The 27257-nt window shown below is 40.4% G+C and overlaps 1 protein-coding gene across 3 annotated transcripts in view; it reads left to right on the top strand.

Moving 5' to 3' along the window:
* il1rapl2 (interleukin 1 receptor accessory protein-like 2) overlaps window positions 1-27257 on the top strand; it is a 234494-nt gene that overhangs the window by 37274 nt on the left and 169963 nt on the right. For all 3 annotated transcript variants that reach the window (XM_088989502.1, XM_088989503.1, XM_088989501.1), the window contains exon 2: window positions 192-303. In XM_088989502.1, the coding sequence (XP_088845628.1) occupies window positions 213-303 (91 nt within the window). In that variant the 5' untranslated portion in view covers window positions 192-212. The remainder of the gene's footprint in view (window positions 1-191; window positions 304-27257) is intronic.

Raw genomic sequence — 27257 nt, 5'->3', positions numbered from 1 at the left:
TACATATCACAATACAGAATAAAACATTTCAAATACACGGGTTTTCCTGGTGGCCATGGTCAGAAGGGCAAGTAAGGCTTTCCTGTGAGCATTTTTGTAATGTAATTGTCTTGTGTTTGTGTGTGGGTTTGTGATAGAATTGTACTTGGCATGTTATGTGTAACAACATTTCTATCCTATTTGATCTTAAGGTCCTAGCATAGAGGGGAGCGATGAAGACGTCACTCTTTCTCCTACTCATCCTTGACCTTCTTGCCTCAGGAGCCAGCGATGACGTCAAGTACATCTCCAAGCGGAACTCCGGTAGGATGAATGTGTTTTTTTTTTATTGGTTGTTGTCTCTCGATCCTCTTTGATATCCGTTGTCCTAGATGTTTTAGTTTGCTCTATTCTGTCATTGCACACACCTGTCAGTCTTTTCATTTTTCTCTTCTGCTCACGCTGATTAATTTGAGAAGACTTTGCTTATCTCCTGACTTGAAACCATGGCGATAGGGCCGCTTCAGTCAGTCATTTTGGAATGATTTCAAATGTTTCCACTCCGACTCCCTCTCCCTTTAGCAAACCTTAAAACGTCCCCATTCTCTGCTTGTTTGTTATAAAAGAACTTTGACACTGCTGCTGTGAGTGTGGCTAGTTTTGAGAAAAGGAGTTGATCAATGAGCAGCTGATGGCATTCATACTGAGGATTGATTAACAAATTGTTTAACGTAGTTCCATGATCAATACGGTGTGAATTCAATAACACTTTTGATGTTATGATAACAAGACAACAATCTTAAATGTCACTGGCCCATCTTTAAGGGGGCGGGTTATCATGATGAAGCCACATAAATTAGTAAATGCTAGTTACAACTAAACACCAAAAGCGCTGCGAAGGAGCAACATGCACATTTCTTTTATACGGTAAAAGCTTTCATTACATTTACATTACATTACATTGATTTTGCATTACAATGAAAAATCAACGATTGAAATGTTTTCTTTTCAGGAAAGTGCAACGTGAAACGCACAATATATACCAATGCAACACGGACACTTCAAAGTCTGTATGCTAAAGAATTATTTTAGATTACTGTACTTGAACTTGATCTCCTTGTTTTCATGCTGTTGCAAAATGCATTGTTGTCATTTCTTTGTAACATACGGCTAGAGTGTTAAATTCAAGTTCCATGTTGCCCAATCAAATTACAGGATTGCATTTGCCTTTGCTGTCATATTCACAGCCAATTTTGAACAAAAGTCAACTAGAAACAGAGGCAAGCTATTCGTGCAGCACAAAAAGGATGTGGATGGCTGACACCTGTGACAGCAGATAAAGTCAGATTCAGATTTTTTTTTCATCTCTTTTACTTACTCTTGGTATATTTTGCTGCTATTTTTTCTCCATGATGGTAGCAGTATTCTAACAATGTACCCCTGCTGAAACATGAAGGCACCAAAAACAATATTGCATGATTTTGGCAATGCTGGCCCGGCAATGAAATCCATATAGTTAAAATGTATTCCCCTGTCATGTAAACCTTTCAAACACTTGTGCTTGTTGAACAGAGTGGGCCACAATTACACAGAACACGCACACAGAAGAATTACTATTTCACTCCACTCAAACTTTAAAAGCCACATTTAGGGCATCGTTCTTGTCACCTTTAATGTTCCTTTCTGACAAATTTTCAAGATGCGATGATTCTCCCATCGAGAGTGCTCACACACCCATGATGTGTAAAGTGAAAATATGTGCGCAATTACCATTGAGCCATTATCCGTGAAGTTCGATAGTGGCATTAATTGAAAAGATGTCATACTATGATTGTTAAATTAACATTGTGGATCCAAATCTTGGGGCCAATGGCATCTACACGGCCCCCCAGCAGGTTACTCTGATGGAACGTGTGGTTTCCATTCATTTTAATAATTTATTCCAATACACACAGTTTAATCCCAATACGACACTCACGACGGAATGTACATATTGAGAGTGGACAAAGTTACCCAGAAACACCCCGTGCACATGATCAGCGCTTCAAGCCCAAGTTCAATCAGCATGTGGAAATGCTCCTCAAAGGTGAAGGATAAAGTCCAACTGGCGCTGGTCTGTTTTTTTATTTCCACCAATAAGATGTTGTCGACATTGAGCCATTATTGTATTGTAGTCGGGAGCCTTTAGAGTTCTTTGTCAGTCAATGAGCATTTGTGCGACAGGTGTGATAGCGCAACGCCCCCCATGAATCAGCTGAGCCGGGCGGTGACAGACATCACTCGCTATCAGAAGCTGTGAATTGACTCAAAATGTGCAAACTGATGTTTTGACTTCGAGGTACAGCCAACAGACTTATAAGTGTACGGTTGACAGATCTGTCAGCATCGTGGCCTGATGTCAAGATCGCATCTCTGAGCGCGTCCATTTCAGGAAGATGTGTAAGTGGCACCCTTTCGCCGACGGGGGAATCTTTTTTATGACTTTTTCACATGGAATAATGGGCCCCTGTGGAGGTGCTGTATGTTGTACTTAATGTTGAGCCTTACAAATTTGTCATACTCCAAAGGTGTTTAATTTTTCAAATTCATGATATTAACTCATTCACTACCAGGCATGTGCAAAAATGTGTCCACTTCAGTGGCAGGGTTTTTGTCATTTTCACTTAAATTCCAGGATCCGCCGAATATTGCGTTTTAGGACTACATAAATATTCAATGCAGCGTAAGAATTCTTAGTCTCTTTTTTTGTCAAAAAAAAAAAAAACAATTAATAAAAGTAAAATGAGGTGCACGTGGGGGCAGCTGTAAAAAAGGCAAATGCTGCTCCCTCGTGTAAGGGGAAAAAAACCATTGATAGCGGTCTGGCCAGTGCTTTATATGCAACCCGCGCAAGAAAAAAACACATTCGGGAATGGCGCTCCATGTCATATTTTCAACTCCAGAATAAATTCAGGAATGGTAGTGAGTAAGTTTATTTGAGCCTCCGACAGTCATGTCATGGCATAGAAAGGACACAAAATGGAAAGGGTGAAGGACAACCAACACCATTTTTCAGAAAAAAATGTTTTATAGCATCTAAAATACCCAAAACACGCAGGCTAATATTTTTAGTCAAATGCGAAGCACCAATAAAAATGACTTAAAGCGTCCCAAAACTGCCACAGAATGAGCTCGGAACTGGGCCGATTCAGAAAGTCCCGCCCCCTTGTTCGTGACGTCACTATTGGTCACACACTGCCTTGCTCCAGAATCAAAACAATGGCTTCAGAGAGTTCAGATTTGGAGAAGATGCTTTCTTGTTACTCATCCAGTTATGAATATGATTCTAATAGTTCTGAAGAGGAAAGCATAAATGTTTGCAATCGATTAAAGAAGTCCTTCCGTATCAATTCGAGCCGTTTGGACTCCAATGTAGCGCCCAGAAAATGCACAAGATGGTGCACCAGCTCCGTTGGAAATGGGTTGATTTGTCTGCTGTGTAAACATACACCTTCTTTATGCGTGTTACCGTAATTGGCTGCGACACACAACAATTCACCATTGCGTTATTTATGTAGTTTTCCTTCTAATTTCACGATCAACACAGTGTTTTCAGACGAAAAAAAGTACACAAAATGCATTGTGTGTCGCTTTCTTGGTCACGGGTGTTCCCTCCGTGACGTCACTTAGGGCATCGTCATCAACTCGAAAACAAGACTTCTTGAATATTCAGCGAGAGTCTTAAAACGTAAAATGTAGCTATATGGGGTGGAATCTTTGTAAAATGTGCTCAGTAGAAGTCATTTGAAATCATTTTACAAATTAGGGACGCAACTTGTCCAGAAGTGTCGGTTGTCCTTAAGGTTGATGTTTCTGTTCTATTTTAAAAACATGTTATGGCGCGTATAGTACTTCATCTGCTGCATCATTTGACCTTCATCATTCACACATCCTCTGTCACACTGCTATACGCTGTGTGGCTAACTTTCTTTCTTCCTTTTTTCACTTTTTCTGTTTAGTTGCTTGTGTGGGTCTCTACTACACTCACAAAATAAATCCACTGTGTAGGCGGTTTGCCGGCAGGACTAGTTTGTTATTGTCGATACATGTTCTGGTTTGATCAAGGGCCAACCTGCGGGTTACAAACCTCTGCTTCATGATTTTTTTTCGTGCACATTACATGTATGTGTTTGGACCAGGGCTTTGGAGCTGCGGAGTGTGTAACCGCTCTGTGTGTGTGTGTGTGTGTGTGTGTGTGTGTGTGGTTGGGTGGGTGGGGTGTGCACAACACAATTATGTGATCAGAGCTGAGCCAAGCGGACATTTATGTGGGCGATCGCTACATGCATCGAAAGATAGGCTGCGAGAGCTCCTCTCCCTCAGTGCTTGTGAGGTTTTTTTAACTGGACGCCATGTGGACAGGAACTACAATTTCCTTGTGTCCGTTTTTTCAAGCTCCGCTGTGCTGCAGCAACGACTGCAGCTAAAAGGCGACACGCTGCGATAAGAAAGAAGGGGCCCTGGCGGCTAGGTGTGGAGCAGACTTTCAAAGATTAGAAAGCTGCACAATAAATGATCAAAATATCCAAAACATTTTATTATATTCGTTTGTCAAGAGAATATGCAAAGGGACACTGAAGCTGAGCTTATGTCGTAATCATGAAGAATCCCTTGCTGAAGACCACCACAAGATTGACAATGCTTGCTGAAGGGTTTTTTGTGATCTTTTCTCACAGCCAATCTCAAAGACAAACAGAGCAGCCCGGTTGCGTTGAATTTGATACAATAAGAAAAAATGAGCCAGAGCAATAAGAATATCCACAATCATACCTAAAAGGCAGTCATTACATCTGGCCGTTGGGATGAAAGATGGGTTACCAGCCACGTTTTACTCTTCAATCAACATTGAAGGTGAAAGGGAGCTGTTGAACATTCCAATGTGTACCTCACCTCTCGCCCACAGTCAGCTACAATGGGTTCCAACTCACTCGCAAAATTAAATTGGTCAAGCCCTAAAGAAAATTGGTGGCTGGGATTAACTGAAACCAAATCAAAATTGATTTCTCAAGACAAACTATCTCTTTTTCACAGTATCTACTCACTGTTGTGAGAGCTTTGAAACTCCCTTTTAGTGTCTAAAAGTGCAAAATGAGGACATTTATATAACAAATATATTTATATAACAAAGCTGTTTTTTAAATTGATCATTTACACTGACTGTGCAAATGAATAGATCCGTTGCAACAGTGGATTAGCAAGAAACAAAACCGGATGGCAAAAAAAAAAACATAAAAAAAACAATGTTCACTTGGTGTGAGCACACCATGCCGCTCAGTGAGATAGGCCCATAACAGTTTCATCACTCTCCAGAAAAGCAATAGATTATCTGTGAAGATGGATGGATAAGACTCGTATCTTGATCCCAACAAGGACAGGAGTGAGAAATAAAATTATCCACTAACTAGAATGACATCTACCAGGCCTTAAAAATGCTAACTGTGTGCCGACCGCTACCACTCACGGCTTTTTTTTTAAATTACCTACCATTATCACCTGGATGCCAGTCCAATCCGCACTGTTATCCTGATGGATATAAAATGGAATTGGTTCTTTCCTGGATAAAGCCCCACCCCTGTAGTTCTGTGTAAGCTCTCAGTTGTACAGGAGTGGTTCAATCGATGAGAAGGTTTCTTCAGCCGTCATCTGTACACCCCTGTAGCTTAATTTATATCCAGGAATTTACCAAATTAGTATTTGTGTATTACATAATGTAAATAAAATAATTCCATTTAGTGCCCGTTTCTAAAAGGTGCTGAATGGAAGGCAATATGAAAGAATGTACGAAACATTGCTAATTGTTTTCTCATATTTCAACACCATAGCTGACACATGGCAGGACTAAGGGACAATATAGGATAGGATATCTGTGGTATCATAGCATCTCTCCCTGCAGGAAGCTGTGCATGCGTTTTATGTTGGTAGGAGGCTGCTCAACCATCAGTCGCTACACGCTGCACATTTGTTGCCTCTCTAAGCCAAATATGAGAGGCTGTTTGTGTGAAGTGGGTGTTCTTCAGCTCACCAAAGAACTAAAAGAAACATTCGCAATGGCTCGTTTGCTAACCAGCTGGTCAGCATGCAGTCTGATCACTCTGTGTGCTTGTGTTACAACAATAAAGATCAAGCAATTCTTATTCCCAAAGTGTATGATGATTTTTAGCATTTTTCTCATGGTGTACATTTTCAAGTTTGATCTCGCAGGCCGCATGTGTGGTTTAATGGAAGACCTTTTTAAAATGTAGTCCTTTTTTAATTTTAGTATTTGTTTCATTTGTTGGAGAAAAGTGATCACTATCCTTCAAAGGAGTTGGCTACAGACAGCTAACAATATGTTCTTTCACGTTATTTGATGCTTCTGCATGTATAATTGGAACACTTAGAAAAAAAAAACATCGACCAGTGAACACAAACGTGATGCTTATGGGTACAAGGTAGGCCTCAAGGACCCCATGATTAGCCCTCAGGCTGCTCCAAAAATAGCACCGCAGTGATGGGATTGGGTTCACACGTAATCATTTAAACGTGTAACCAATGGCAGAGATTTATTGAAGAATATGTGCCATGATGCTATGTATCTCTTTCATAATTTTTTGAGAAATCTGGGACATAATCAGTCTTCAAATAAATGTCAATCAATGATGAATAATCACAAGGAATATCCATTTAACAAGAACCTCTAACAAAATGTGGTTCTTTATTCAGTTCTCAAAACTCTTTGGGTTATTGATAGTCAAACAAACTGGTGAATATTCTGTGTGCAACATGGTGTCCATCACTCATTTTATCCATGCAAGTACTTTACAACTTTGAAATATGATCCCTCATATAATCAACATCTCCTGTCTTTGCTTCATCCTCTCGTCACCCCACTTTGTCCCTCTTGCTTTCTGTCACTTTCGCTCTTTTTCGCTTGTCGCGATCTCTGTGTCGAGTTCCAAGGTCAGATTAAATATTCATCCCTTCTCTTGTTCTGCATTCAAATATTGATAAAAGCTGACATGACGTTGAGTCCGTAAACCAAGGGATTCTCGTCCGAAAGCACCCACGCGCAAACACATTCACACAAATCTTCAGACACTTACAGTCTTTTGGAAAAAAAAAAAAGAATTATACAATTCTGTTGACTTCAAATAGCGGCGTGTTCCTGTTTTGTGTGCCCTAAAATTGTTGCCGAACAGTCAAAAGGCACACATAGATGAGGAATCATCCAAAAATCCATCAATTTTCTCAAGCCCTTTATCCCCATGGGTTGCCAGCCAATCGCAAGGCACACATTGACTAATAACCATCTATGCTCACACCCACACCAAGAGACAATTAAGAGTATTCAACCAGCCTGCCATGTGTGTTTATGAAATATGGGAAGAAACTGGTGTACCTGGAGAAAACCCACATCGGCACAGAAAGAACATGAAAACTCCACACAGCGAGGCCGGAGCTGGAATCGAACCATGCCTGTTCTTTGAGGCCAGCATGCTAAGCGGTTGATTGCCATACCACAACCATTTACATGGACAATTTAGAGTCAGCAAATAACCTAGCAAATATGTTTTGGAATGAGTGAAATGCATGATGAAGTGTGGTCCTACATCTGACAATTCATATAGTGATTTATACCTTTGCCAAGGAGTTTTGTTTTAACCTTTGACGTGTAAGTTACACAAGTTATTTGGTGGCACGGCTCAGAAGTCCCATGAATCTTTGAATATCCAGTGACTGGGGATTTGATTTTTAGGCCTTGTGACCATCCTGAAGTACGTATACGTAAGTGCGCCTGATGCTGCATCATCGGAAAGTGAATGAAAAAAACAGCGTGAAAGCACTTTGTGTACCTTGGTAAAAAGGCGATTTTAAAAGTAAAATCCCATTTAGAATTAATGTGTTGTTGGACCAATCATGGAAGTACAGTATCTGTGTGTTAAATTGTGCCGCTTGCATTTTTCAAAGATAAACTAATTGAATCCCACCAATCAAACCACACATGTAAAATTAATGAAGTCTTACATAAATTTGTCCTGGAAATGTACTTAGAGATAAATATTTTTCACCAATTAAACTGGTTAAACTGTAATTAACCAAAACCTGGGAACGTGAAGCTAAATTATAAAGCGGGGGCATTTGGACAGCGGAGATTGCAATTTTCATCGATTAATTTGAATGTGTGTGCACTTGCGCGTGCATAAGTTGCGTCAAAATTGGAACATTTCAAAGAAGCCACAATTGACTTGTGTGGACTCATGAAAGGAAGGACATAATTACACCTTTTATGTATCCTCACCACTTCATTAGGTAGGCATGCATCCTTGACTCTTTTATGTTGCTAAAGGCAGAAAGCACCCCTCCAACTCCAACGGCAACAACTATAATAAGCATACAGTTATCACGTGGGATACATTTTGATAAGAAGGAAGTGGAACAATAGGAAAAAAAATGTTTGAGGAAGAAGATGCGGCTCAGTGTTGGAGCGGTTGGAGATAGAGAAAGCAAGAAAACAGCAAATTAACACACAGTCCTTTCTGTTAGCCCTGTAATTAAGTTGTGCACTGTCACGATTGCACTTTACAACTTGTAATTTAACTTACTCGGAGCCAGGAGAGCAGTCACAGAAGGACAGGCGAAACAAGACTGGAGGTGGCAAAGGGCAAGAGCATGATTCTCGGCTGCTTAATAGTGTGTTCAAAAAATGCATTGGGAGCAACACTGCGAAGGAAGGGAGACTGTTATTTTGTGCATGTTAAAATCCAAGATAAACTTGAATAAAATCACAAGACAGCAATTGGACAAAATAGGAAAACATAAGCCTAACATCTTTTAAAGGCCAACAAAATGATTGCATTCGCTTTCGACCAGGACTGCAAGCCATGTCAGCTAATGTACTCAATGTTTATGATGCTATCTCCAATCTGAAATATGTTCTCTTTTGCTGGCAAGTCACAGTACAGCTTTTGGCACCAAAACTTTGCACTTTGCTGCCAGACATGACAGAACTGTGATAGTGCTTTTGTATGATATGAGCAAGAGGAAGTCAAACTAACACCGTTCCAGGTCAGCACTGTACTGCTATGGGTGTTCTGCCATCCTCTTTCATGGGTCAGCAATTTCCTTCTGATGTCTTAGACCAACCTTCCTTAAAATACTTGAAGTGAGATTTTTATACACTACCAAGACAGAACATTTATGAAGTTTGTACATTTTGCCATAGTCACTAGTTTCAACATACTTTCACATTTGTTCAGTGACCTTTCTTTTCTTTTTTTTTTTTTTTTTGAAATACAAATGTTGACTTTTGCTTCTGGAAATTCATAAATTTGAGAATATCATTTCTACCGTCTGTTTTCAACACAGACATATTGCCCGATGAGGGGGTCAGGGGGGAGAGTAGGGGGTGAGAGGGGGATGGGGGGGCATATTGAGGGATATGTTGTGGGATGAGGGGAGAGAGGGAGGACGGATTAGCTAAGCATGTTGCTCATACTCGCCACTTGGGGCCCGAAAGGACCAATGCAAAAGTGATCTTGTGTATAGGAAGTTCTGTGTGAAAATTGTGGGTGGAAATAAGTGTGAAAGCCTTTTGTATTTTACTGCAGGGCAATTAAAGGATCACACTTGTATATGTATTGAGATAGCCGGTGTGGAGCCTCATTGGTGTGCATTGGCAATATAATTACCAGTCAGCAATGTGGGACCAGCTGCGTATCCATACATGGGCTTGTCATCGTTACTATAATTAGACTGAATGTTGCACCCCCTGATTTAAAATGAATGAAGAACTGTCCTTGGTTCTGATTGTAGTGTCCACCATGTTCACACCATTTCCCTTCTGTATGGCAGTTGCTAAGTAACAAATGAAGCCAATCACCACCAATCCAATACAGTACGTAGATGTCAAACTGGAAACCAACCACACCAGAACAGGCCCCTTGAACTTTTTTTCAAATTTAAATTCATGAGTATATTAAACCATTTTAAGTTACACTGTATGATATTTGAGGACAGTAAATTGTGATTTGGTTTTTATTTATCCATATTTGACAAATCCAAATATTTCTCCCCAAAACACAGATAGATTCCCATTATAAATAAAAGGAAAGGGGCACTCATAAGAATCCGTAAAACATAAATCACAAAAAAATCCAACGGGAATTAAAAAGTGACGGTAGCTTTAAATTGTAATATTACCAGTAGGTGACCAACGTGTCTGAGTGGCACTTACATATAAGACTACAACATGAGTAGGTCTATTCGCGCTTTGGGGAAATTTTTATCTCAATGTTTCCTGATTAGTGGTTTTGTGACATCCTTGTATGGTCATTTTTATGCAAGAGAGCCCCCTGAACTGAAAATTCCAAGTTGTTTTGATATGCTTGCAACCCTTTGTTGTTGACACAGGATATTGGGACTTTCATCCATGCATTGAAAAATGTATTGTTAAAAAAAAGAATTAATAAAAGAATGACCATTTACAATCAATATCACATTATGGAACAAATAGTGTCTAATTCACACATCATGCATATAGTTACATTAATTCATTAAATTAAAAGAAACACAATGTCATCATGCAATATCAAAGCAATCCGTCACGGGTGTTCATCTGTCAAGCAGCAAAAGCTAATTTCATATGGCTCTCAATAGGTTACAAATGGTTCAAGCAACCCATATTTTGAATTGTAGCCAATCAATTCAATTAAATCCAAATGTTTCATTGCCCTCCCAATATCCATTTATTTAATTCATCGGTTGTTGGTTGTACAAACAGAAATAAGAAACACATTTTTAGTTTTCTGTCAGACGGGGAAAAATAATTTTGCTGATAACTTTAATTATTAGCCCATCAAGCAGAGGCGACAATCATCGACTTATCGGTCGGCGATGCATTGGAATGAAGGTGCACACCCTCCCAAGGAGTTTCCTGTCTCCTGCCCTTCCACTCTTAATCACCCCTCTCCCTCGCTCCTGCACCCTGTCCACCACTTTTGTGCTCCTTCATTTACAATAGAACTTGACAGAAAATCATTAACTGCATAATGAAAAGCAGCAGACCAGTAATGTATACCATCTCTGTCTATTACAGATCCTTAGCCTTAGACCCTGAATGTAAATGAATCCAGATTATATTCTGTTGAAGTGTTGAGTGACTGTTTTAAACAGCTCGCCGCTGTTGTCTTCATGTGTGACAAAGCACTGAACATTTATTCAAGTGTTTGTCAAATGGATGTAATTCAGAGTGTATGAGTTCACAAGGTGGTGTTTATAAACGGCTGGATGACCAATTGGGCAACCCATAGATATAGAGTGACTCGGCTCCCCTATAAACTTTCTGATTTTATGATTATTATTGTGTGTGTGAGTGTGTGCGTGCGTGCGCGTGTGTGTGTGTTGTGTGTGTGCGCACGTGTTTGTGTAATCATCTCCTGGCGTATTCTCCTTATATATGTCTTTCCAGAACGAGACAGTTATTGGTTTTCAGTTCTCATTACACACCTCCTTCATCTAAGTTTCCGGTGCTCTTTGAACCACTTCTCCCCTGCTTGGGGCCATAAACAAACAAAACACACACACACACAGATCCCCATTGACAAAATGACAGACATGTAGGTGGAGTGCCAAAGTATGTAGCCTGGTATGTGAGATACTGAAAACACAGTTTCCTTATTTATTTTGCACTTTTACAACGGCTGCAGCTGTAACAAAAGTGGTTAACAAAACATGGAGTAAAATAATAAAACACAAAGTATAAAACATGGACACTTATGTCACCCTGCCTGCTTTTTAACCACATTAATCACCTGAGTTTTGCAGTGTAGGGCATTTATACAGCTCGATGAATAACGATGGATGCTTTTTGTCTTTGTATTAGTAGTAATGGCATACTGTACTTATAACACTCGTAAAAATAGTAAAGGCCATATACTTGACACAAAATAGTTAAATTTGTTGTAAATCAAAAAGAAGGCAACATTAAAAAAACGAGTGAATGTAGAATGATTTTCGCCCATCAACATTCTGCAATGATGGTCATATTCCGAGTTATCTGTGTTTTCCCAAGTGCTTTTCTTTATAATAATAATAATAATAATAATAATAATAATAATAATAGGGCGGCCCGGTAGTCGAGTCGGTGTCACAGTGCAGAGGTCGCCGGTTCGCGTCCCGGTCCGGCCTCCCTGTGTGGAGTTTGCATGTTCTCCCCGGACCTGCGTGGGTTTTCTCTGGGTCCTCTGGTTTCCTCCCACACTCCAAAAACATGCATGGCAAACAATCTGCCATTGACCACTCCAAATTGTCCCAAGGTGTGAGTGTGAGAGTGACTGTTGTATGTCTTTGTGTGCCCTGCGATTGGCTGGCAACCAATTCAGGGTGTCCCCCGCCTCGTGCCCGAAGACAGCTGAGATAGGCTCCAGCAGCCCCCGTGACCCTAATGAGGAATAAGCAGTACGGAAAATGAGATGAGATGAGATGAGATGAAATGAGATAATAATAATAATAATAATACATTTCATTTTAAGCACCTTTCAAAGCTCTCAAGGACACTTTACAGTCACAGACAAGCATAGGAACTATAATAAAGAAAATACAATCACAAATAGAATACAATAAATAAAATAGTCATAAATAGAAACAAGAGAAAGAACTACAGAGACAATGCAATTTTAAAAAGGTGGGTTTTGAGATGGGATTTGAAGGTGGGAAGAGAATAGATGTTACGAATGTTGGGAGGAAGTGAGTTCCAGAGTTTGGGGATTGAGACTTTCACAATGCAAAACAGGCAAAGGCCAATGCTTTTTGTAACATACTCTCAAATTCAAAGCATTTGTTTCTTTTTGTGGTAATTTGTTATGAGGTGTTCCCAAAACCTTTTGCAGTTTTTTGTGCTGATGACACTCTGCTAAAAGAACTGTGTTTGTGCTTGGAGTCATGCATCTTATTGAAGAGGAATAAAATTCAAATCAGTGAAGGAAGTATGAATCATGGTTATCCATTCGACTTTGAAAAGTTAGAAATCATCCCGACAGTTAATTCTTAGCTGCTTGGCAGATGAGTGCAAGTTACACAAACACAGATCTGTGGAAAAAGACTGATTGACTGGAAAGAGTTATGAGGTTCAATCCAAACTGAGTCCAAGACAACCATATTGTTGCTGCCAAAATTTACTCCTATGTAATTAGCATCATATATATATAAATATATATATTTGAAGCAATTGATTTCTCTCCTTCCCACTTTGTGCTTACTTGACATCAACTGATCATTTACTTTCAGGCTGAATTACGTACTAGAAACCAGAAGCTGTTTTTTTGTCTGTCTCCCATTGCTTACTTGTTCTTTTGTCTGCCTGTGTAATGAGGTTTTTCTCTAATTAGATTTTAATGGACTGGGAACAACTTTTAAGTAGTCTCTTATTATCCCAATCCGTGCTCTTACGTTGAAAGCTACATTTAAAACAGGAAGTGGCAACAAACTGAAAGTCTTGAGTGAGCATGATTGATATGATCAGAGTATAATTCAAGTATGGGTCGGGCATCGTCATGTCTCTTCTGAATGTGAATATAATCAGATGTCTGACAGCGACACTACAAAAGAAGCAAACAGCATGACATACTGAATTCTTTTTGCAGAATCCAAATTGTCATCTCTTGACAAAGTATGTTAAAATAAACAAATAAATAAAATTAACACAAGTTCCCTGTAATATATGAACTAAACCTTTCGGGTGTCACAAGCAAATATGACAAACATAGACTGATCCTTCCAGAAAGAACGGTTCAATATTTGTCACCAGGACAAGTTCGGTCTGCAAATAAAATCTCACTTCTTGCGGATTTAACATCATTCCATCGTGAAATTATTTTCGACAGAATTCATTCTGTTGATGTTTACCTGCCCCTGACGTTCTCACCGTTCTTTATTTTCTTTGCAGTCTTTCTATGACCCTTATTTGATGTCAACATTGTGTCCCCTGCACATTGTAGTGTGAATTCAAATTCTCTATCCATCCATTCTCTAAACTGCTTATTCTCACAAGGGTTGCGGGGACGCTGCAGCCTATCTGGGATGTCTTTGGGCAAGTAGGCGGGGTGCACCTTGACCTGATTATCAGGCACTCGCAGGGCAAAATCCAATGCAAGAGCTATATTTTCCAATGCACTTTACAAACTTAGCATCCCTTGTGTGTCTATTCTCCCCTTGAGAGTTTTATCTGGCTGTTAAATAAAAAAAATCAGTATGCGACTTGTCATAAAAGCTTGAGAACAAATTATATTTACAGCAGTTTGTTGTCATCTGTGAAGACTTTCACAAAATGGAGGTGTTTTTAGTATCTTAATTAGATACTTCAGGGAAAAGAACAGTCTGAAACGTTCCACAGCTATTAGGCCAGTATCGATTGCGTTGAGGGTGAGTGAAGATAGTAGGGAAGGCGGGGCCTAATTCACATAAACATCTAGCGGTGCATAAATGCAACCAACAAGAAGGTGGTGGAGAGATAGTGAGGGAGACATGAGCTACGTTTTTATTTGAAAAGTGTTATGAACAGCTGAATTGTCAGCTCGTGTTGGTTGAAACTAATTTGATGCAATTATTTTAAGTCATCATATCTGTTGAAGCAACAGGTTCAGATCACTCGTATAAAACTAACACACTTTTCCTCAGATTCCACTCATTTTATTCAAAGCTACTGTAATTCACTTAATACACCCCTAATATCATTCTCCCAAGTGCTTTATCATGTAGTCTTGAGCACAATTACATCCCCTGACTTTTATTTTGATAACCTATGAACCATACTTTTAATGGAAAAATCAAACAAAACAGATACCCTTACAATGTGGCAAAACCAAGTCTTTGGTCCATGTTCAGACTAATGGTTGCCAATTCATTCGATGAGCCAGGTCACAGAGCCTTGATAAATATGGCAAAGTACGTGTGTGTATCGGACCTGTCTCTTCTGGTTGTGTCAGTCTGTGTGTGTGTGTGTGTGTGTGTGTGTGTGTGTGTGTGTGTGTGTGTGTGTGTGTGTGTGTGTGTGTGTGTGTGTGTGTGTGCGTGTGCGTGTGCGTGTGCGCGTGTGTGTGTGTGTGTGTGTGTGTGTGTGTGTGTGTGTGTGTGTGTGTGTGTGTGTGTGTGTGTGTGTGTGTGTGTGTGTGTGTGTGTGTCTCAAGGTGACTGTCTGGGGGTTAATAACTAGTGACCCGTAGAAGAGAGTAGATTTGGGGAGGCTTAAACTACACACTCACATAGACATTTTTAATAATATACAAAGTCTCACTACATTCCCTCATTGTAAATGACCCCCAAAGTCACCTAAAACAGTGGTGACCCCATCAAATTGATTTTGTTCCCTGCAAAGATTAGCACATAACTTTGGGGACTGAGTGTACAAGTTGATATAGGTTATCACACATGTGCCATTGAAAAAAAATATCGGCTGCCCTTCACGGTTTGCCCTTTCTTTCTGTCTAAAATTCCAAGATTCAGTCTGATTTGGAGGGTTAACTTTGAACATACATTTTTATGCTGGTATCCTTTTTTCTTTCATATCGTTTGTGTGGATCCTATACAACACTGTACAGCAAACAGAGCAGTCAAAATAATTTTCCACCCCCAGCCACATTGGAGTTTCGGTTTTGCTCAGAGGTCAGCTCCTTCTGAAGAAAGGCATCGATAACTTCTTGGCAGAAGCCTTCCTTATCTTTCTTCAGTTTTAAAAGTCTCTATTTCTTTCAATTTAGAGATGTAATCCTCCATTCTGAAAATAAGGCCAAGCAACATGAAAAAAATCACTTGATGGTTGCACTTAACTTGCTAACTGTTTACTGTAGCTTGCTCTCACTAATATTATTCTGCAGCCGAGGAGGCACAAGAAGAATCTGTCGTCACCAGCGCCCCCTGTCATGAGGCAGGAGAACTGTGAGCCTCACCTATGCACACAGTTTTGATAAAAAATAAAATAAAATAAAATAAACACTGTAGTACAGTTTAGAATGTAAAGTGACTCTACATTATATACACAGCTAACCTGTAGTTAGCTGCCGCTGCCTCACCGCTCGTCTCTACTTAGTATTTGAACGGTAAATGTGAAAAATGTGAAAATTCAGCGATTTGGAAAAAAAAAATCAAGAAATGGTGAAGTTAAATGGAAAGGAACTTTAAACTACAAATCACTAAATAAATATAACTGTTTAATTTATTTTTTCATTTGATATTTCCATGATGACAGGTGAGGCATTGCCTCACCTGCCTCCCCTGACTGCACGTCACTGCTGTATATGTATATATAAACACACGTACACACAGTAAATCCATTTCCCTGAGCAAGAATATGTCCCCTCTGGTAAATAACAAATGCTTGGAGAGAGGTATTAAGTGTGAATGAATGGTGAAAAGTGTAAACAAATGATGACAGGGAACAGAGGCAGAGAATGAAAAAGAAAGTGAAGAACCTGGTTGTGAGATGTCTGTTGGGACTAAATTGTGCATGCCCACGCACAATCACTTATAGGCATTTTTGCAAAATAGCAGGTTGTGGTGACACCTGGTGAGGTGTTTTGCTGACCTATAAATCTTGAGCAGAGAAAGGGGAAAAAAACATTAACGTTAAAGCTGTCGTTCACTCGGGTGTCTGAGAGAGAGTGAAGTGAAAACACTTATTGAAAAAAACATCTAGAAAATGGAGAGAAAAGGTCACAACAACTAAGTTTTAGGTGTTCTTTATTCTGAAAATAAACTATATAGTCAACTAAATGGTATAAACAGAATATCTTCATGAGTTATAAAGCAATTTCATGGGCTCACTGAGGCTATGTCGCTTTGCTTAAAATTAAATGTACCATACATGTGTCTCAAGAGAAGTGCAAAATCATAAATGCACCAATAATTTGCATTGGCTATAAAATCCATCAAACCAAAAAACGAATATATTCATGGCGATGTTTTTCTTTGTATGTTTTTTTTAGTTTTTTCAACATTTGAATGTATTTCTGTGCTACATTCTTATTTGAAACAAATCTAAAGAAAAGGCCATTTCACTATAATAGCCTGCGTTTTATCTGGGGGAAAAAGACACTACAAGTTTGAATAAGGTGCACCACTTATATGAGATTGCTCATGTGATGGATGTCGTGTTTCATCTTTCCCTGATTTTTTTTTAAATCTTTTTGCATGTTTATCACACCTATATGTTTCAGATCATTGCACCAATGTTAATACATCATATCACAAACACGCCGATTAATGTCAAATGCAATTTTTAGATGATGATTTCATATATGAAGGGGGGAAAAATCAAAACTTGTGACCCTGTGTTAAATCAGCAAATTCCTTTGGTAAATTAAGCGTCCGTGATAATTTCAGTTGACGCACTCTTTCCACAAGTACTTAAACTCCATCCGGGTCAAAAGGGTTTGGACATGGGTCATACCAAATCTTGATCACATTTCAGTCGAGGCTTTGAATAGCATAATTCAAAACCTTTATTAATTTTTAAGCCACTTAGCGATAAAGTCGTCTTGCTGTTATGCAAGAGGGCACTCATTCTTTTCCTGCTTTCGTGGCCCACAGAAAGACAAACCGGTAGTAATCTCATTACTATGTTAACATAGTGTTGATTATTGTGGGGTTTGAAATCGATCCAAAACTTTTTAAGGACTTTCATGGAATTAGTCTACTCCATTCATCATTGAATACGAGTGGTATAACATATATTGACACCGTATAAATGCAATAGAAATTATGTCATGTATTGTATTGGTTGTAGTGCACCCGTTGTGTTTGAAAGACTAACCCCATCAGCCACTACATCAGCGTAGCATGTTTCCCTGCGGCTCAATTAGACTTTCAACCTGGAGGCGGATGTAGTGGCAGACACTCCGACTTTCAATTTTTTTGTCTGAGACACTGCAACTTGTGAGGTGTAAACCTCGTATTGTTTTACTGGCTCCATCATACATACATGAATGAATATTGCATTCATTTCAAGGGTAAATATATGAACAGAAACATTTTTTCACCGGTATTATGGAAACTGGTGGAGGATAGTCCACATAAATTAAAACATGTATTGAAGATATTCTATCTGTAATGTGTTTTCTCGAGACAAATGGCACAGGCCCTAATTTGAATTGCCCCAAAGTGACAAACTGTATGTTAATATTTAATTGACAGCATCCTTGTCTTGGCTTTTTAGCTACTATAGCAATTATGAGTGGCGCAGCGGGAGGAATTAAGGTAATGTAATTATAGTGACAACATCCACTTGGGGGAAATCTGGGAAGATGAACAGTTCAACACGCATTTGGCTTTTAAATGAGAGGCGGATAGGCCTAATCAGGATCATAACGCCAAAATACTATCACATGCTTGTTGTTGTAACTGTGGCAATGAACATTTGAACGTCAATAAAGACATGATGTTTCCTGCAACTAATTGTTAATGTACTCATTTTAAAAGATCAATGTATCCCGTGTTCTACCAAAGACAATTTTTTGTGTGTTCTTCTCACTTGGCCAATAAAGATGATTCTGATAAGAGTGTGTTTCTTAACACACGCAATAGTGTCCCTTTCTTGGTCATGTTAGTGCTGCATTCAATGACCTTGAATAGTTACATGTTTAATGTATGTATGAATTTGCACTGATATAAGAAATTTAAATATGCACATTTGTCATTTTATTGCAAAACATCTTGTGTCAAATATAATATCATGCTAATATATCATGTGGGAGTTGCATAAATATCGATATCCCTAGCATACAAGAGCATGTATGAACACAACAGAATTTGTGAACACTGCATGCGGTTACAAAAAGTAAAATACGTATGAGGAAACTGCTGGAATGATCACACAAGTCCCACTCAAATAGTCATTTGCTCAAAACAAACAAACGAACAAACATGTACTTATGTGATATTACATTTCAATGTCAAAATAGTGTAGATGGCTCATTATGTTTATTTTAAATAGACAAGCACACACACGCACACGCATGCGCACACCATACACACACAAAAAGCTGATAGTATAGCACCCGGTATTTCAAGGATTGTTTGCACGTGTGTGTGCATGAGCCTGGTAAATTGATCAACAGTTGGCCATGAGACTGGTGGATCTTAGCAGAAATCCTTGATCTAGCTTAAACTGAGTGAGAACGAAACCCGTACTCGAACTCCCACACAAATACGCACAGCACTTGCATGTGTGGTTGCACATCTAGTGCAATGAGAGGATCAACCCCCCATCCATGTCATACAAATATCAAACACACATCACACATATTTTGTTTTCTTTCCATGGTTGAGCTAGCACACCAGTCTTTTTGTATGGTGGGCAGGTTGCAATGTAACTTACAGTTTCAACTGGTCAACCAGTTGTTTTGCCATACTTGTACTAAAAAAAGTTCTTATCCCATGACTGTAAAGTTATTATTATTATTATTATTATTATTATTATTATTATTATTATTATTATTATTATTATTGCTGCTATTTCTGTTATTGTTGTTATTATTATTACTTCATGTGTCCATTACATTCTGATTCCCTGCAGTACAGGCACCGAATCAGCTCACCTACACGACTACCTCCTCTTTCTTTTTTTTTACATAACAGAGGAAGACATAAACCATTCTCATAAACACTGAAGCTACACGTGTATCATTCAATAAAACAAGACTAGCAACACCAGTAACCACATTGCCAAGCATGAACTTCACATCCATTACAATGCAACACAACTCAGCAATCTCCCAAACGTCCCTACTCTGTAAACTTTGTTGTAGTGTTGATTAGTTTTCCTGATCGAGTGCAATAGGGCTGTTTGGAAAAGAACAAATTCCTTGTGTGTAGAACACACAAGGAATTTGTTTCCGGTAGTGCACGCTGCACTAGTATCATCATCAAAAAATTGCAAAGAGACACTATACAGTTCTATTTGGGGGAGAAGCTGGAAAAAGTGGTGGGCAGGGTGCGGAGGGTCCAGTAGGATTTTCCGCGCCCTAGTTTGGATTCTTGCAGTGTGCAAGTCCTCGAGAGTGGGTAGGGTGGTGCCAATGATTTTTTTCCGCCGTCCTAACTGTCCGTTGAAGTCGGATTTTGTCAATTTTTTTGTGGCGGCCCAGAACCAAACGGTGATGGAAGAACACAGGATGGATTCGATGACAGCCGTGTAGAAATGTTGCCGCACCTCCTGTGGCAGGCCATGCTTCTTTAGCAGCCTCAGGAAGTACATTCTCTGTTGGGCCTTTGTCAGGATAGAGTTGGTGTTGACCTCCCACTTAATGTCCTGGGAGACTGTGATTCCCAGGAACTTGAAGGTCTCAACGGTTGACACGAGGCAGTTGGATAGTGTGAAGGGTAGCTGTGGTAATGGATGTTTCCTGAAGTCTATGATCATCTCTACTGTCTTGAGCGTATTCAGCTCTAGATTGTGACGGCTGCACCAGAGTTCCAGCTGCTCCACTTGTTGTCGGTACGCAGACTTGTCACTGTCTTTGATGAGACAGATTACCGTGGTGTCTTCTGAACTTTATGAATTTGACAGCTGGGTGCGTTGAGGTGCAGTCGTTCGTGTAGAGAGAGAAGAGCAATGGAGAGAGGACGCATCCCTGCGGGGCTCCAGTGCTCGTGGTTCGTGTTGAGGATGATATTTTTCCCAGTCTGACCTGATGTGTCCGTCCTGTCAGGGAAGCTGGAGAAGTTTGGGGATGAGGAGTTCTGGGATGATGGTATTGAATGCAGAGCTGTAGTCCACAAACAGGATCCTTGCGTAGGTTGCTGTGTTGTCGAGGTGGTCGAGGATGTGGTGCAGTCCGATGTTGACTGCATCCTCCACAGACCTGTTTGCCAGGTAGGCAAACTGAAGAGGAACCAGTAGACATCCGGTGATATTCTTTAGGTGGTTCAGCACGAGGCGTTCAAAGGACTTCATGACCACAGACGTCAGAGCAACAGGTCTATAGTCGTTCAATCCCGATGGTGCTGGTTTCTTTGGAACTGGGACGATCGTAGACTGTTTGAAGCAGGATGGGACTTCACACTGCTCCAGGGATCTGTTGAAGATTCGTGTGAAGACCGGAGCCAGCTGGTCAGCACAGACTTTCTGGAGGGAGGGGGACACTCTGTCAGGTCCCACAGCTTTCTTGATCTTCTGCTGCTTGAAGAGCCGTCTCACGTCCAATTCGTGGATCTGTAGGGCAGAGGGCGGAGATATGGTAGCTTCTGGTAATGGTGGGCAGACGAGGGAAATGGGGGTGTGCTTTTCAAATCGGCAAAATAATGTATTTAGCTCATCAGCCAGACCACTGTTGTCCGCTGCTTGGGGGTATCGTAAATGATAATTTGTCATTGCTTTCAGGCCATTCCACACCGATGCAGAGTCGTTAGCGGAGAACTGTTTAAGCCTCTCCGCATAACTTTTCTTTGCGATGTTAATTTCCTTTGTCAGCCTGTTTAGGGCGTGTTTGTAAAGTGCTCGATCACCACTTCTAAATGCGGCCTCTTTCTCTTTCCTAAACTGCCTGAGTTTGGGAGTGAACCATGGCTTTTTGTTGTTGAATGACCGGAAGGACTTTGTTGGTACACACGTCCTCACAGAAACTAATGTCAAAGTCAAAAGTCAAAGTCAAAGTCAGCTTTATTGTCAAATATGCTAATATGCATGACATACAGCACAGATGAAATTAATGTCCTCTTGGACCCAGCGTGCAAGACATGCAAGGCACTTATAACGTGGCTAAAAAAGACATACAATTGACAACAAACAATACATGTAATTTCTGTATGTAAATGTATGTAATGTATGATGTTACAGTGTCTGTGTACTCAGCCAAAGTGCCTGTTGAAGTTTCAAAGAGTCTAAGCATTCTTGTAGAGCTAACTTTGCTTCATCTGTCCATTTCTTAATAGTCATGACTACCGGTTTTACAAATTTGAGTTTCTGTCTCTATGTCGGAATTAAGTGTATTAAAGGACAACCGACGCCCCCGGCCGGACAAGTTGTGTCCATAATTTGTAAAATCACTTCAAATGACTTCTACTGAGCGTATTTTACAAAGATTCCGCCGCATATAGCTATATTTTACGTTTTAAGACTCGCACTGAATATTCCGGAAGTCTTGTTTTTGAGTTGGTGACGAGTCCTGACGTCACGTCACAGAAGGAACGCCTCTGACCGAGAAAGGACACACAATGCATTTTGCGGTACTTTGTTTGGTCTGAAAACTTCATGTTGATCCGTGTTGATGGCGAAATTAGAAGGAAAACATAAATAACGCGATGGTGAATCGTTGTGTGTTGCACCAAGACAACTATTTGATATTCACTGACACAAATTCCAAGCAGACAAATCAACTGAGCTCTGGCGCCATCTTCTGCATTTTCTCGGTGTGCTACACATCAGTCTTGATGGCTCAAAATGACCCGGAAGAACGTCTTTAATCGATTGCAAACATGTATGCTTTCCTCTTCAGAACTATTTGAATCATATTCATAACTGGATGAATAACAAGAAACCATCTTCTCCGAATCTGAGGCCATTGTTTTGATTCTCGAGCAAGGCGAGACGTCTTGGCGTGACGTCACGAACTTGAGGCGGGACTTTCGGAAAATACCCAATTCGCAGCTCAATTTTTGCAGATTTAGCACACTTTAAGTCATATTTATTTGTGTTTTGCATTTGACTAAAAATATCAGCCTGCATGTTTTGGGTATTTTAGATGCTATAAAACGTTTTTCTGATGTCAGTTAGGAAGCGAAAAATTGTGTCGGTTGTCCTTTAAATAGTGGTCAGAAAGACCCAATGCCGCATGCGCAACCGATCGGTATGCCCCTTTGAGTCCTGTGTAACAGTGATCTAGAATGTTTTCTTCTCTGGTGAAACAGTCAACATGCTGCTCATATTTGGGAAGTTCATGGTTTAGATGCGTTCGATTAAAATTGCCCAAAATGATCAGGGGTGACTGGATATTTTAGTTTGAGTTTGTTTACATGGTCCGCTAGCGTTTGTATACACGTGTTAGCATTAGCTTGTGGCGCGATGTACACGGCGACGAGAATAAAGGACGCGAACTCACGCGGCGAGTAGAATGGCTTGCAGTTGAGAGACAGCAATTCCATGCCAGGGCTGCCGTGTCGGTGCACCATTCTTCGTTGATGTAGAAGCATATTCCACCACCTTTGGATTCAATTGGAAAATTGAAATTCTCTTTCATCAGTCTCCTTAAAATATCTCCTGTTCATTCTGAACATCTTATCTTCAGATGTGAGCATCACATCTGAGCATTGTTTCTCGTGTTCACTCATAACTATTGGCTTCCAACTGTTTTCAGATTGCATCCTCCCATCTGCTCCAGCATGCAGCTCTGGCAGGTTTTTAGAATAACAATTATCATAGCTTTTCTTATATTTTACTGTGCACACCCACTCTACCATCAGGGTGATTAATTATATGGACACTGGCAGCTTTGTTCTCAACCCATGGGCCATCAGCGTCCGCACAGGTGACAGACACACACATTCCAATTGTGTATTTTGATATCCATTTATGCTATGTATGGATCAACAGACTGGCAATTTAGAGAAGTCAACACAGAGCATATAATGGTTCTTTTGATCTTTTCATCGCTTCAGCCCATCCTCACTGAGGTTATGGCCAACGTACTTGACCTCTGCCATTCTGAATTTCCATTTACTTTTATTGAGCCTCAGTACATCCTCATCTGCTCTTTGGAATGGCTTTATTGGTATCTGATCATGTTGCTTTAAAGTGTGCCCTCACACAAACAGATTTTCACTGATGTTGATCAGACCATTCGACCCCTCGATCATCTGAACCACGACTCTCTGAAAGAGAAGGAACGTCTCTTGGAGTGTTCCCTTCCAATATGTGTGTTGAACGTGCACAGCTTGAAACTCTTCATCCAGTTTTCTTTGATAAATTCTTCTTGCGGGTTTGTATCCAACAGAGAGAAGTATTTTGCATTTGGCATGCAGGACACCACTCATTTCGCAGTGAGGAGTGTCTGGTGATCCCTTTTTACCGCTGTGTTCAGATCTTTATGATTCATGCAAATTTTCAGATTTATTTTTCACATGGAATTCTTCTTTTCCTTTTGGCTTTTCCCTTCAGGGGTCGCCACAGCGAATCAGTGTCCTCCATCTAACCCAGTTTTGTGCATCCTCTTCTCTCACACCAGCTACCTTCATGTCCTCTTTCACCGTTTGGTTCGGGGCCGCCACAAAAATGGACAAAATCCGACTTCAACGGACAGTTAGGACGGCGGAAAAAATCATTGGCACCGCCCTACCCACTCTCGAGGACTTGCACACTGCAAGAATCCAAACTAGGGCGCGGAAAATCCTACTGGACCCTCCGCACCCTGCCCACCACCTTTTCCAGCTACTCCCCTCAGGCAGGCGCTACCGATCCATGCGCACCAAATCCAGCAGACATTTAAACAGCTTCTTCCCCCAAGCCATTAACTCTTTGAACTCTTTCAACAGTAGCCAAAATGGAACTGTATAGTGCCACTTAGCAGTTTTTTTGACAACGATACTAGTGCAGCGTGTTCTACCGGAAACAAATTCCTTGTGTGTCCTACATACTTGGCAATAAAGATGATTCTGATTCTGATTCTGACAACATCCATAAACCTCTTCTTTGGTCTCCCTCTCGGTCTCGTACCTGGCAGTTCAAGGCTCAGCATCCTTCTGCCAATATATTTACTCTCTCTCATGTCCAAACCCTTTGAGTCTATGGCCTCTCTGACTTTCTCTCCAAAACCTCTAATATGAGTTGTCCTGATATACTCATTCCTGATCCTATCCAACATGGTCACTCCCAAAGAAAGCCTCAACATCCTCATATCTGCTACTGCCAGCTCTGACTTTGGCATATCTTGTGTCTGATTACCTTGTGCAGGGGTAAAAAAAATGCACGTGCCTTTCCTCAGAGGTAAATTTGTTCGTCAGCTTCTTCTTCCACCTCGTGGAGGAAAATGGGACATTGCATTGCTTGGGACCTCACTGCGACTCCACTGTCGGCAGAGAAAAGTGCACAATGTTGTCGCATATCTTCCAGTACCCCTCCAGACTCAAACGACGCGACCGCTTAACGTGTGCCGCTCTCTCAACAAACAGAAGTTACAGGTTCAGCAACCAATATACTTCTGTAGTGAAGCAGTGGATAAAATACGGATGAATGTGACCGCCAGTTCTGCTTTTATTATTATATAAAGGACTGGTGGTTGGGGACCCCTGCTTTACAATACAATCTTTCACTGAAATTCTTTATTCTATTACAATAACTCAATGGGGAAGCTTGAATATTTTGTATTCCTCAAAGGACGCTTTTTATGTTGTACATGAAAGTATGGCGGAGCTAAAGGGGGAAAGAGTTCATGATATTCAAAGATGACCCAATGTAATCCCTATAGTCTCATCCTCTTCCATCTACCTAATATTTACAGATGGCCACTCTAGCCTCCTCTCTCTATCGCCACTGTCTTTTGTCAAAGGTCATATTGAATAAGTGCTGCTGATAAATGAAGTGCAGTAATAAAGCGACCAGCAAGTAAAAATTTGTCTGCACGTTTACTGTCAGAATGTGGAGGAAAACGTAAAGAAATGCGGTGAGATTGGCATATCCATTTTCTTCCAGACTCTTGAGCATCTGAATGGACAATAAACAGGCCGCACATGTGCAAATACACGCGCGCATACACTCAGGCACACTCAATCACAGAAAGATATGGCATTTACTAGCCATTGTCTTTTATAAGGAGAGTAAATCCAGTTCATGGACTGGGGGTATAACAGCCACCGATGTTAGTTTGTCATCCAAATGTCGGCTGCTGAAATGTAATATGCAAATATACTAGAAGTTCTCATTCATTTTGTTCTATTGCGCTTTAAGAAATCAAGGTTAAGCTCGTGACTGCTGCTCACTTACTGAATGACAGCAGTCGGGTGTCGCCAATATACCCGACTCTTCTGAACCTATTGGTAGGGAAACGTAACATATCAAAATGTACAACTACGGCAAGAAGCTGCTGACAGAAAGGGTCACAAATAAAAGCCAGAGGGTCAAACACATTGCAAATCAACCCTTCCCCAACTTGTCTATGCCTGCTCATACAAATCATGGCCACCCCGTCTCATGTAACATGTGTCCGAGTAATACAAAAAAAAACAGGAGTACGATTAAAAACGCATGCAGACAACAATCGAAAGAGAGACCAGGCAAGAAAACACAGAAACAATTTCTCTCTATTTCCAGGTTTGCTGTGTGTGTGATGTATTCATTGGTTTCATAGCAGATGTGTGTGGCTAATGATAAATACCCACCCGTATATACGCACGCGTGTGTGTGTGTGTGTGTGTGTGTGTGTGTGTGTGTGTGTGTGTGTGTGTGTGTGTGTGTGTGTGTGTGTGTGTGTGTGTGTGTGTGTGTGTGTGTGTGTGTGTGTGTGTGTGTGTGTGTGTGTGTGCACTTGGGCACTTATGGGAATAGGTCAATCGCAATCTGCTTGAAAAGTAGATATGTGAAAAATTGTTTTGCACCTATGCAGTAGAGCAGGGGTGCTCACACTTTTTCAGCATACGAGCTACTTACGAAAACTACCAAGTCAAAATGATCTACCCACGACAAAAATGCAAAACATAATTACTTTCAAATGTTTTAAGGATTCTTTGTATGTACAATGTATGTTGATGTACCTTGCATAACTGAATAATCCAATATTGCACAACACACATAATAACTACATATACATAACATAATAAATAACTTATTTTTTTTTTTGTAATTACTGTAATTTTTTGGAGTTTACTTTGATGACTTGCACTGAATTGAATCAGCCAGGGATGCATAGTCCACATTTTCCCATTCCGTATGAAAGTAATATGTTTTGGCCCCTTACTTGGTCCCTCTTTCTCACTCATTTTGATCACCATATGTTTTAGCAAGGGCTTAAAATCTGAGGTAATTCGCTGACTAGCTTGTAAATTTTGCGGCGTTTAGTGCCGTTGTTTACGCATGCACGGCGACCTAAAGGTAAAAATTCAGTTGTCATCTGAATGGTTGCCCTGTATGTCAATCAAGTGAAGGGACGTTTGATAGGCTGACAAATGTTTTTTTTACTGTCACGCTGCGATCGACCAGTACTACCTCCGCGATCGACCAGTACTACCTCCGCGATCGACCAGTAGATCGCGATCGACGTAATGAGCACCCCTGCAGTAGACCA

The sequence above is a fragment of the Hippocampus bargibanti genome, linkage group LG02 (assembly GCF_051943395.1).
Source record: "Hippocampus bargibanti isolate YZ-2025 linkage group LG02, ASM5194339v1, whole genome shotgun sequence".
Taxonomy (NCBI): Eukaryota; Metazoa; Chordata; class Actinopteri; order Syngnathiformes; family Syngnathidae; genus Hippocampus; species Hippocampus bargibanti.
Note: the sequence above shows the minus strand (reverse complement) of the source record. Positions and strands in the feature narration are given on the sequence as shown.